Source organism: Eulemur rufifrons, chromosome 4, assembly GCF_041146395.1.
Source record: "Eulemur rufifrons isolate Redbay chromosome 4, OSU_ERuf_1, whole genome shotgun sequence".
In the NCBI taxonomy this organism is placed as follows: Eukaryota; Metazoa; Chordata; class Mammalia; order Primates; family Lemuridae; genus Eulemur; species Eulemur rufifrons.
The window spans coordinates 59,896,504-59,910,496 of record NC_090986.1 but is presented as its reverse complement, the minus strand read 5'-3'; the positions used below and the strand labels follow the sequence as shown (position 1 = coordinate 59,910,496).

At 33.8% G+C, this 13,993-nt stretch overlaps 1 protein-coding gene across 1 annotated transcript in view; it reads left to right on the top strand.

Moving 5' to 3' along the window:
* Positions 1-13,993, top strand: part of VWA8 (von Willebrand factor A domain containing 8) — a 316,757-nt gene that overhangs the window by 31,125 nt on the left and 271,639 nt on the right. The window contains exon 4 of the mRNA XM_069467672.1: positions 208-318. Within this exon, the coding sequence (XP_069323773.1) occupies positions 208-318 (111 nt within the window). The remainder of the gene's footprint in view (positions 1-207; positions 319-13,993) is intronic.

Genomic DNA, 13,993 nt, shown 5'->3' with positions numbered 1-13,993 from the left:
TTGAAGTAGAGCTCTGAGGAAATAGATGTGTGTTTTGGTTAATGTTCAATTTATTGCATTTTTTCTCAAAGCTGACAGTCAAAAGATTTTAATCCAGAATTACATTTAAAATGCTCTTCTCTAGGGCAGTGGCATTGTGAGATAACTTGCTCCAAATCATATGCTCGGAATTTGATTTTATTTTTGGAATAATTTCATTCTCCACAGGAGCTGACCAAAAGGGAGGTTGAATACATTGCCCTGTCAAGGGATACCACTGAAACTGATCTCAAACAGCGACGAGAGATCCGTGCAGGCACGGCTTTTTACATTGATCAGGCAAGTTCTTATCACATGCTAGTCCGTGACTATTTACTCCAGGTCTACACAAAATTGATTTTTAAAGTAGAAAGAGAGTAGCTCATAAAACAGTGAAAGATAGATGTACTGTGTACTCTCCAGAAAGATTTAATTTAGATGTTTGGTTTCTCTGTTCTTGGAAATGTCTTCTTGGCTTAGTACTAAATGAGAAACACTGGATGAAATTAATGGTTCTAAAATGTTAGCTAAAGATCAATATGCTGATTTCTCAGTTTTCAATTACTTCCTACTACTTGCCTTTAGAAATTTGATTTTTTAAAAAAAGAATTAAGGACATTTTAATATGAGAAATTCTCGAGCACATTTATTGAAGTATTCTAAATCTACAGGTCACTTGGGTAAAGGTGTATTAAATGTAGTGAAACTAAGCATATACTGCCAGGAACTGCAGCTTTTTTCTGGCAGTATTACCAGAAACTGCCTTAGGTGTTGGGTGCAGATTACCAACTAAAATAATATTTTATGAATATTATAATGAGATTTGTTGTACATTTCTTCAAATGCATCACTTTAAAAGTATTAGATATTGTTCTTAGGAATACCTTACAGAAAAAAGGATGAAGACTATAAATATGTCATAGAGAAAAGATTTCAAATATCCAAGAAATTCATGGAAAGATGCTTGACCTTCTTGTTTACAAAAATAAAAATTAAAACACTTATGAGGTGCTGTTTTTTCTTCACCTCTCAGATTGGCAAAGATTAAAGAATTTGCTAATGTTTCAGTGTTGATGAGGAAGAAGGGTTGAGGAAACAGCATTGCTGTAGATGGCAGCAGAAATTGAGGCAATTTTAAAAGAAAATTTGGCAATATTTATCAAAAGAAAAGAAATTACACATACATTTGGACTCAGTAGTTAAGTTTCTAGCAAATTTTTTCCAAGTATATTTATACAAAACACACAAGGTTATATGTACAGGATGTTTACTGTAGGATTGTTTGAAATTATGTAAAACTTTAAATGAGAACAGTAATGATGTACATTTAAGAGACTAATGAAATAAATAATGGTGAGTAGAATATTCTGTGGCCATTAAAAAGAATGAGATGAATATGTATGTAGTGATAGGAAAGAAGTGTAGGATACAGTAAATGAAAAAAATGAAGTTGCAAGACTGTACATGATATGATCCCATTCATGATAAAAAGAAGAAAAGAAATGCATATATGTTTGTATATACATTGAAAACTTCCAGAAGAACACACAAGAGGCACTTAATAGAGTATACATAAAATATGTTACAGAAATGTGATGCAAGGTCTGGAATGGGATGTGGGAAGGACTTTTCATAGTTCTTTAAATTTGAAGATTTATCATGGGCACACTATTAACGTTATAATTAAAAGAGTATATTTGTAAAAAAAAAACACTGAGTAAAGATTTTGGAGGAATAAGATAGACACATGGTCTCATGAATTACATATTAATATCAAAAGAAAAAAATGCACTTAAAATGGAGAGATTTGGCAGTCACCACCTTTTAAATGTTGATCAGACTTAGCATCATCTAGTGGAAAAATCTGAGAAGTTCAGATTTCCCACAAATGAAGAGTAATCCTTTGTAGACAAAGCACACAAATACATTTTAAAGGAATCTGTTAATATTTTATTTACATGATGATTCACTTCATAAATAACCTCTGATTACAAATGGGGGAAAATACACCTTTACAATAGGGATATCTGGCATTTGCTTCCTTAACCAATTCATACAACAGGATCACTAATAGTGAGAGGAGCTTATATGATGTGATCCTGATGTGATTTAGTAAGAGGTGTATAGCACTACCAATATAGTATTCATTCTTGCCAAAAATGTTTTAACAATTGCACCAATCTAGAATGTAAGACAACAACTTAGACTCTTCAGAAAATGCAATGTCATAAAAACCAAAACAGGTAGTAACAGTTCCAGATTAAAAGGTTGGGAAGTTTCTTAATTGTACTGTATAGATAGCCATTTTTGGTGTTTGTCTTGTTTTTCACATTCAAAGTTTTTAGGCCAGGTATGGTGGCTCACACCTGTAATCCTAGCACTCTTGGAGGCCAAGGTGGGAGGATTGCTTGAGGTCAGGAGTTTGAGGTTGCTGTGAGCTATGATGATGCCAATGCACTCTAGCCAGGGCAACACAGCAAGACTCTGCCTCAAAAAAAAAACCCCACAAAGTTTTTAATATTAAAACATAAATTATAATTTTAAGATAATAGTCAAGTTTTAAAACAAATGATAGAGTTTTCAGACATTTTCCTCATATAATTTTACTGGGGAATTCTTAAAGAGCTGTTTGTGCTCATGTACATTACCTATAAATGTCAATAGGTAAGTAACACTGATTACTGGTAATTTTCTATCTGACTTTCCAGTCCTAGAGTGGAAAATTCTCTCTTGCAGCAAAGATATTCTTGTATTCATTATTTTAAACAGTTTAAAAACTCCTGCTATGTTTTCTTTGTGTATAAGTGCCTCTTGAAGTATGAGCTTGAATTTTTATTTCCGGTCTGTTGACTTTGACTCTCAATTTAGTGGCAAGTATTCCAAACCTGGTGATCCACATATTAGCCACATGATGAAAATATATTGATATTCAAAAGATTATATTTATTTTTAGAGTCAACAACCCTGCATTTTTTACTGGGTAAGAAAGGTAATAGGTTAGTCCTAATTTCTTTCTCACGTTGGTTATCCCTGACAAAGAGTAGGTGGATATTAATTCACAGGCTCATTTCTAATGAACTTCTCTGTAAGCTGTTTGAAATAGTCACTTGATCAAGCATGTTTAATTTTTAAAATTTCGTATTGGATTAGTTTTCTAAAATATATGATCTGGTAATCCCTAAATTTTTGATATATTTAAAAGTTAAGATTTAGACCACTCGACAGAAAATCTGGAATGTTATCGTTAATACAAATGTTAAAATTTAAAATTCTGGATTTTTTTAAGCATACCACTTTTTAATTGCTGAAATTTATGCTCCCATGTTATTTAGATATACACAGGGGCTGCGTATGCCCCACACCACCCCCAATTGACAAAGTTTTTAAAGAAATTTACCTGTTTCTTCATACCCAAAGAGTGTAAGAGTGAGGGAAGGGATTTGAGTTGGGTTACTGAGGAGCTGCGTAAAGAGATTAGAAATTGACACGATGGCCTAAGTAGAGGTGAGGAGATAGGAATATATTTAATTGACAGTAAAATAACTGGCTTTGGCTGGTAGAGTATAGATTTTAAAAGATATTTTTAAAATGAATGTTATAGCTGGCTTGACTGCTGCAATGCAAATAGTGAGGAAGAGAAGGTGGATTTTTTTTATGTTTTTATTAAAGACATAATTTTAAAGACAGTTTAAAACTTTGACTTTTTAGAAATTGAGTTGTTTTAGGTAACTAAATTTATTGATTAGCTAAAGATTTTTTTTCTTGGAGCACAAAAGTAAATTATTTAAATGAAACTTTCTAAAATGGTATATTCCTTCTGCCAACCTAAAAAGCATATTTTCAAATGATATATATTTTACAACTTATAGAGTTTATAAAATATTTTGTGTCATATAAATGTCTGGGAGTATTTTATACTCTTACGTTTTCTTGGTGAAGCCTACTCATTATGATGAACATTAGTTATTTACTGTACTGTAGTAGCACTGATACCTTCAGAGCCTGTGATTGAGGTAGGAATGTTGTGTAGGAATGTTGATCCTTGCTCTAAATTGCTTCAGACTATTTTTTGAGGTTTTCTCTGATTATCATATTTTTTCTTCCAGCTTATTTCCTGGCAGTTAATATTCCTTACTGTGCAGTTCATAATCAGATCCTATCAGTTCCTTGCTTAAAGCCATGCAACAACTTCCCATCACACCTGTTAATTCCTTTCACTTTTCCCTTGTCTTCTAGGCTCCTGCTACAGTGGCCTTCCTTTGTACTTGATATTTCCTCTCCTTCATATGATCTCCCAGTATATTATATTCTTTCCTCCTCATAATCCAGGTTATAAATTCACTGGATATGTTAGCTAAAGTAGCCTCTAGTCATGCCCACCCCCTTTCCACATATACTGTGCTGCACCATGCTGTCATATTACACAATATAATCTTCAGAGCACTTATCACTATTTGAATTTGCCTACTTATTTCTTTGCTCACACATTTATCGTCTATCTTCCTCACTGGAATATAACTATCTTGCTCATCTTTGGCACCAAAAAACTGTCTGGAACATAATTAACAGGTATGTTTGATGGTAGATTTCTCCTTTAAATGATTAACTTTGTTAAAATTTTAAGTAAATTGAGAATAAATATGGTTTGGATGAGATGAGGTAGCTTTTCCATGGACATCTGCCTTTTTGACATCTGTTATGAGCCATCAGAATGTATAATACCTGTCTGAATTCTAGATAGATGAAGTTGCCAATTGACTACTAGCTAGTCATATGTTCATTAGACTGAAAGGGCTTTACATTTATTTTGCTTAAAAATTCCTTCACTGAATTTGATATCTGGGCTCAAAGAAGAGGCAGTGTCTTTATTCACCATCAGGTGATGCCTGTAACCTAGGTGTGCCAACACAGATGAGAAATACCTGTGGCTTTCTGGTGGGGAGAAAGTTTGGGGTTTTCATTGTGATTGACATTGTGTGCACTTATCGTGCACCTATGACTGATGTCCCAGTTATTACTATTTGGCATTTCAGCTGGAAAACTGTGGCAAAACTCTCAAATCCTGACTTGGGGGTCATGGGCATTAACTAACCCCTTTGCTCATTCTTATTCAGGACTAAGCATGGTTGATAATAAAGTAAGTGGTTAAACTCAATTGCTACCTTGGAAGGCCAGAGTTAGGTTAATAACAATATATACTAGGGTGTTTATTTTTTCTGATTATGAAGTCGTAAGTGTTCATTTTACATATATATATATGCATATATGTTTGTATTTATTAATTAACAAATATGTTTTGAATGACAGATTTGTGCCAGGTACTCTCTAGATGCAGTGACCAAAAGAAACAAAAATTTCTGTCATAGAGCTTATGTTTTAGTGGGGGAAAACCAAATAAACAGAATAAAGAAGGATAGCATAGTAAATGCTAAAGAGCATAGGGAAGAATTTAAAAATTACTTGTATTCCCCTCCAAAAACAACAACAGTGTGAATATTTTCTGTATTTCTGTCTATTTGCATATCTATTTGTCATGTCTAATGAATCATTTTTATAAAAGTGGTATACCATATATATAAAATTTATAGTGTATGTTTTGAAAAACATTTTATCAGGAGCATCTATCTGCTTATAACGTTAGAAATTCCTCAAAATATGATTTTTAGTCTCTTTCATCAAATGTATATGGTGTTATTTATTTAACATTCCTATTTTTTCCACCTTCTCTTGTTATTGGCCATCCAGGTTCTTTCTAATTTTTTACTATCATAAATGAATATATTGTTGTAATATGTCCTAATTAGCATTTGGACAGTTAGAGATCTAGCTCTGTGTTAGTCAGAACTCAGGTCATGAGTTCTTACTCCTTATTATGTTGCTACCATAACACCATATACGTATACAGTGTAAACTGACAGATTTATGTGATTCATTTTTAAAAATCAAGGGAGGCTGGGTGCAGTGGCTCATGCCTATAATCCGAGCACTTTGGGAGGCCAAGGTGGGAGGATTGCTTGAGGCCAAGAGTTCAAGACTAGCCTGGGTAACATAGCAAGATCCTGTCTCTACAAAAAACTTAAAAATTGTCCAACTGTAGTAGTGAGTGCTCACCTGCAATCCTAGCTACTTGAGAGGCTGAGGAAGGAGATTCGCTTGAGCCCAGGAGTTTGAGGTTGTAGTAAGCTATGATTGCACCATGGTACTCTAGCCTGGTGCAGTTTCAGTGAAACCCTGTCTCAAAGAAACAAACAAACAAATAAATAAATAAGTAAATAAATAATCAGCCAAGGGGGATGAAAAGGAAACTTTTATTGGGAGATATTATGTTGTGCTAGGTGCTTTATATCATTGTATTTAATCCTCAAAACATTCTTAGGAGGAAGATGACTTCCCCATTTTACTGATTAAGTAAGTGAAGCTTAGAGGGCCAGTGATCAAACAACTGATAAACAGCAGAGGTAGAATTTGAACCAGGCTCTGTCCAATTTCAAAGCTCAGGTTCTTTCTACCATATTATGCTACTTCCCTAAAAAACTCTGTGATGATTATTATGGAAATGACAACTACCATGACCAGTGATGATGATAGGACTTGTAGTAGTTACCAGAGGGTTATCTCATTTAATCTTCAACACAGTCTATGAGATAAGCACCATGATGAACCTAGCTTGAGAAAGAAATGGAGGCTCAGAGATACAAAGTGACTAATGTAAGTTATCCATAGCAAGTAAATGGTAGAGCAACCAAAAATCAATCTGATCCTATTCTGATAATTTAAAATGAAGACCTTGAAGTGTGGCTTTTTCTGTTTTTCTTTGGCTTCTTCAGTATATTTATACTGTAGCCACTGAAGCTCTTTGGAATCTATTATTAAATTATGGCTACATTAATAATTACATTTCAGTAACTTCAATAGCTTTAAATTTTTCCCAGTACTGCTTTGACTCTAAAATTGTTGCATTGTACAATACCCCTTGAGGATATTCTCATTTAGTAAATGAGGACACAGACATCCAGATTAATTGTTTGCCTAAGGTCTTACATCAAATCAGAAGCAAATCTAGAACAGGGGCTTAGACAGTTTTTGATTTAGGTCATGCACCTACTTTTATCTTGAAATCCTTCATGCCCATGGGTTGAATTGTTAAAGCTATGATATGAGATGGCTGGGCCAGAAAGATCTTGCTGCATTTTTTCCTATTTCTATTTGAGAAAATTAGGTCTCTGGAAATTCTGTAGTTTGAAAGAAAGGAAAAGATCCTCATAATATATCTGCATTGGCTCATACCTTATAGACACATATAGGTCTAAGCATTATAGACACACATAGGTCTGCACTTTGTGGACACATACTGGCTTGCAGCTTTTAGACTATTAGAAGTCTATACTTTATAGATATATATATATAGGCCTATAACTATATGTATAGATTTATAGAGGCCTATGCCCTAGAGACGTGTATAGGACTTTACCTTGTATACACACAAAGGCCTGTAGCTTATAGCCACATGGAGACCTATACCTTATAGAAAGGACCAAAAATTCCTTTATGAAAATTTTAAAGGCCTAAGCACACATAGTTGAAATACCCTTATAATCACAGAATTTTCAAATTTAGAGGTTCAACATCCTGGGCTCTCTCCTCCCTATGAATATTTAATGAACAAGGAAACTGAAAGTGTAGGTAATTTGCATTAGGCTTGTAGACTTGATCAAGGAGAAGACTCTAAGTGTTCTGATTCTAGGTCCGTACCCATTCTCTAAATGTATAACCACAGCTTGGACTTTCTAGCCTCCAGAACTCTCAGAAATAAATTTCTGTTATTTATAAAATAATTTTAAAAAAAAGATCTGTATAGTTGGTCTAATTTCTACTTTGAGGAATGATCACAACTGGTCATTCCAACTAAAAATATATGTGCACTCTTCCTTTTTTTTTAAGATTTCAAGAGAAAAATTATACTACAATTATTTTATGTAACAATCTATATAGAAAACTTTCACAATATCTAGCCCAGGGGTGGAGAACATTTTCATGTTGGAAGGCTGCATTAATTTAGCTGAAATCAAATATGGCTGCATTCAAGAAACTTCAATTATGTATACTTAACAATGTACATTATTTTGTAAAAATATAACTAATGTGTACTTAATAATTTCAAAAAATGAAAACTATTTGTTAATTTTAAAGTTAACTAACCTTTTAATGACTTTGTTGTGTCTGCTTTTTGTTGGAAAGCATTTGAATATTTGGTTGTAGCACAGAGGTTCACAGTTTCAGTTGATCCTCTAGATAATGGGTATCAGTCATTTGTGATCTTACGGGCATCTTGGTTTGGGTTAGGTAGGAGAAGGTAGATTCGCAGAAATAAGTGGTTGAAAAGCAAGGAAGCATTTTGGGGGCATGTTGCCAAAGGCGTGGGTATTCCTACTACATTTTTCCATATTTCAACTGGATCTTTCTTAGCATTAAGCAATGACTTAAAATGTCATTACTGAGAGCTGAAGCAATTCCATCTGTAGTCCTTTAGGTGCCTTGGTGATATCAACTAGGTGAGGCTGAAGTGCTAATTTGAGTGTGATGTCATGATTCTCAAAGTCAGTGAACCTTTCATTGTATTCTCCAATTAATAGATCTGTAACAGCTACGTATTCTTCAAATGATTCACATGTATCATCCAGCTCATCAATGACCTTTGCTAACTGGGGAAAATGTTCATCTGAAATTTCCTTTAGAGGAAGAAGTGTTTTGAAAAAAGATGGCTTTTTTTTTTTTTTTTTTAAATGTTTGGGGATGGTGGCAGTGGGAATGGAAAGTTGGTGATGGATGCATAAGATATTTAGGGGTCACACTTACATTGTGTGAAGAATGAGAAGTAATCAATCCTGGGTTGTGGGGAGAATCGGTGAAAGTTTAATTGAAATAGTCATCAGGAAGAGGGCCTGGTTTAGGTAAGAAGTCACAACCTTGATAGATTAAACCTGTAGAATTTGAATGTCCATATGGAGATATTAAAAGGCATTAGTAGATGTGTGGGGAGCTCAGGAGACAGGTTAGGTCCTCACAGTATTGTCCTCAAGAATAATGAAATAAAGAAAATGAAAAAGTCTTTTTGTACTTAACATAGCACATAGCCCCTGCTATATAATGGGTACTAAATGAATGAGAATTTGTGGGAATAACTTAGATCTTTGCCAGCAAAATATCAAGTGAGAAAAGAGGAGGGAAAAAGGTTAAGGACAGAACCTTGGGAAATGCTTGCATTTTAGAGGACAGGAGGCAGAGAAAGGGCCAGGGAAAGGCAGGAGGAAAACCAGCGTGCTAATGTCCGTAGACGATAAAGCACAAAAGAGGATCAAGGGAAGAGGATTGAAGAACAGGAGAATATGAAGATCAAGAAAAAGCCATGATTTTTGGCAGTTTGATTGTTGGTGCTTTTGAGTATTTTCAGTAAAATAAGAATAATGGAAGATAGATGGAAGTTTATTACAGGGAATGTGTATGTGGCCCCCTTTTTAAGGGTCTTAAATGTAAAAGAAAGGATAAAGAAAGGGTATTAATTGGTATCAGGGAACTGTAGGTTTTCTTAAAGTATAGATATGTTTGTAGAAGAGAAGAGATTTGGAAATGCAAGTAAGAGATGGTATAGTTGATGAACGAAGATTTTGGAGGAGGTGGGAAGGAATGCTACTAAGCTCAAAGTAGAAAGAACTAGTCTTGGAGGGGTGGAAGGAGTGATATTTTGTCAAGGGTGGAAATCTTAGTAGAGTAGAATAGAAAGATGAAGACACAGAGGGACTATGTGTGATGGAGTGGAGGAGAGTCACAGAATCTCAATTCACATGAGTTTAATCATCACAGTAAAGTTTTAGGCAAGGTCATTCGAAAGAGTAGAAGGAAGGCATTGGAAGCTTGGCTTGAAAATAACTTTTACAAGAAATAAAGGAAATAACTTTTAGATAATAGTGAAGATTCAGCTGAAGTTGAACATTGTGAATTTGTAGTGGCCTCTCCTCACATCTCATCACAGATTAACCTAGATTATAATAGAGCTAATGGGAGGAACAAATGTTCCATCTCTAGAACATGGTCAGGGTCTTCCCCAACTCATTCCATGGGCTTATGAATGAAGTACTTTTTACAACAAGGTTCATAAAAGCTGGAGCATATTTATTTAGGTCATTAAATATGAAATGTCCAATTTCAAATTAAAAGTTTAGTTTATTGTATCTCAAACAAGAAGCAGTACAATTAATCAAAGTATGTGCCTAAACTATTGACACAGTTTTGCCATCTGAACGGTTTGCTTGCTTATACCAGCAGCGAAGAAGCCTAGGGAGCGAGTGGTGATGAAATCACAAAAGGCGTTTTCTAAAGATAAATTCCTTGATATAGAATTGCTGGGTTAATCAACATAGCCATTTACATATTTTATATATCTTGCTAAATTATCCTCCATAGGATTACTCTCAGACCAACTATGAATGAGAGTCCCTGTTTCCTCTTAACTTTATCAACTCTGGATATTATCATTCTTTTTCATTTATTGATTGATTACTTACTGACTTGGTTTTGAGATAGGATCTCAGTCTATCGCCCAAGGCATGATGCAGAGGCATCATCATAGCTCACTGCAACCTCAAACAACTGGGCTCAAGCAATTTCCTGCTTCACCCTCTCTAGTAGCTGAGACTATAGGCACATGACACTGTGCCTGGCTAATTGTTTCTATTTTTTGTAGAGACAGGATCTCACTATGTTGCTTAGGCTGGTCTTTTTAAATCTTTGCCAAGTTGAAAGTCTAAAAATATCATGTTTTACCTTATATTAAAATAGTTGTCTAATAATCAGTGAAGTTGAATATATTTTATTATGGTGCTCATTTGTATTTTGTAGGGATATTAATTTTCTTAATAATCTATAAAAATTCATTTCATACTAAAGATATTTATAGGGTCTTTGTTACATATGTTATAAACATGTCATCCAAGTTTTCAGTCTGTCTTTTAATTTAAGATATTTTGGTTTATGGAAAAATTTGAATGTAATCATATCTAGTAATCTTTTTTTTAATGGTATCTGCCTTTGAATTATCAGAAAGGTTTTCTTTAAGATTATTTTTTAAAAGTCAATTATGTTATCATCTAGTAATTATATTGTTTTACTTTTACCATTAAATTTTTAAGTTCATTTGGATTTTTTCCAAAAATCTAATTTCTACTAATTTGAAATGCCACTTTTCTCATATATTAAAAATTATAATCAATTTCATTAGCTAGTTTTCTTATTTAGGACAGGTAGTACATGTGATCCTAGCCAAAAGAAAAAAAAAGTTTCAGACAGTACAGTAGGGTTTAATGTGAAATCTCTCTGACCCCTTACTTTCCTTTCCAAGAATTTCTCTTATTCACACATTAAATTTCTGGATATACTATAGCATACCTTTTTATTCTTACCCAGTTTTATTGATTTTTCTTTCTATTTATCTTTCTATTTTTAAAATTAAAGTGCCTCGTTATCCCTTTTCTCTTACAGAACTTTCCTGGCAATGTGTCTAATGGGTTATTAAGGGAAAGTTAGAAACATTTAGAAGCCACTGTCAGAAACTGGATATTTGCCTGATCGGTTTTTCTTACATTAACATTTGTTCGCAGAACAAAAAAAAAGAACATTGCTAATATTTTTTGTGAGTTAAAACAAAACCCAAAACCCGGTAAGTTTGCAAGTAAAACAAACAACAGAGAAGCTTAAATTAGAGTTTGTTGTATGTGCAAAACAATTTAGCAAAAAGGTGGGTGTGAAAGTTCTTGATTAAGTCATGTGGGATCACTGTGCAATAATGGATTATGTTGATTTAAAAGACTATTGAATCTTTTCTGTTCACTACCTCACTTTCTAGTTAGACTTAGGCAGGTAGCTAGTTTTATTGCTGTTCAGTTCTAGAGATTTCACTAAGCTGACAGTGATTTAAGAAACAATGTTACTTTGGGAAAATGTGATTTTATTCCTCTCTAGAAGACTTTAAGGAGCATGTACTGCTTTAGGGTCATGTGTATCTTAAATTGAATAGAGTCTCTTGTGTATGGAGAAGTGTCTTGTATGGATCTTGTTTTTTTAATCTAAATAGATACACAGCAAATTCCTATGTCTGGTAAAACTAGACTCTCTGAAATAACTAATAACTTTCTAGTTAGTGATCTTTTTAGTTCTTCATCTACTTGATTGCTGTCACTTAATTTAAGGACAAGCTAAAATTTTAGCTCTGCCATTTTCAAACTGTATAACCTCTCTTCCATTGTAAAATTGGGTAAAATATTATATACTTCAGAGGACTGTCATAGGATTAAATTAGGTAGCATAAATGGAAGAGCCTGATACAAACCTGTAGGCCCTACCACTTTCCTACTCAGTAGGTAGACCAAACTATCAAGTAGCAGCTTCCTTAGTTTTATTTCAATAATTATATACTATCTTTTCTGTACTCGTCTGCTAGCTCCTCTCCCTCATTGTTTGAACATGCTGAATTCTTTGAATCATTAAAAAAAAGACTGCTACCACCCTCACTATCCACAACTGAGTCCCCACAGCAGCCCTCTCCCATCTCCTCTTTATGGCCAGTTATTTTGCAGAATGTTGCTCGGTTTAGGTTTGTCTGATGTTCCCCATGAATTGATTGAAATTATGCATTTTTAGCGAGAATACTGTAGAAGTGATGTTGTGCCCATCTCAGGGCATCATATTAGGAGTCTATTAATAAATAGTGTGTGAAATTGATACATCTCATTATTGGTCACATTTACTTTGATCACTTGGTTAAGATGCTGTCTGCCAGGTTTCTCTAGTGTTGTATTATTTTCCACATTGTCATTTATACAGTATCTTGTGGGGAGATATTTTGAGTTTATAAAAATATCCTGTTTCTCATCATACATTTACTCCCTAATTTGCCATCCATTATTGGTAAAATAACTATTGCGTGTAACAGTTATTACTATAGTATTTGCCAAATGGGTCATTTTCTGTTTCTATCATTCTTTAGTAGTAGAGGTTTTTCACTTGAGGTCCCTACTGTGTGTGTGTGTGTGTGTGTGTGTGTGTGTATCTGTATGCATTTTACTCTGGAGAAGAGATGCAAAACTGATCAGATTTTCAAGAGATCGTTAGATGGCGTTATCTTTTGTCCGTCCATCACAACTGTTTCAACTTTATGGTCACAGCACCTTCATTAGAATAGATGAAAGGAATACTTGGTGTATTTGGCTTCTGTTTCTGATCTCTCTACCTAGTTTATTTTGAGTTCCTCTGAAAAGATTCAATGCTTAGAAGACCACCTGAGGTGCATAAAGCAGAGCTGCAGTGTTTGTTGTTGTCCTATGTTGTCAGGACTTTGTTTTCCCTGGCCCATAGTTGGTGAACCACTAAAGTTTAATGTGTATATTTTTAGTTTTATCTCAGAGAACATGCATTTTAATCTCTGTGGAGTTTTTAAAAGTCAAATACAGTATTTATTCTGTCTCGTAGCAATGATTGATAAGAATTTTAGCTTTTTAAAAATAATATTGCCACAGGTTATGATAACTTAATTAGTGTCTTTTTTTATTCTGAGCTATAATTTCTTGGAGTAAATATATATTCTTGTGAACAAAAGCTTAATTTTACCTGAAACATGAATTTTTATAAGAAGTAGTTTGTATTTTGACTGTTAATGTCCCAGAAACTATGCCTATGACTTTGTCCTTTATGCAGTTAGCAAAAATGAGATTCTTATTTTGTTGTTCTTTAGGAGCTACTAGTCCCTTCCATGCATTTTTTTTTTTTTTTTAAATAAAGCTACGATAACAGGATGACTAGTTTGGTAGACGAGAATTAAAATATTTGCAGTAATGATAGATTTGAAGGATCATTCATGAATTTATATTCTTAAAATGGATGATTATTTCGAGTCTAATATGGCTTTCATAAAAGTTTATTCTTT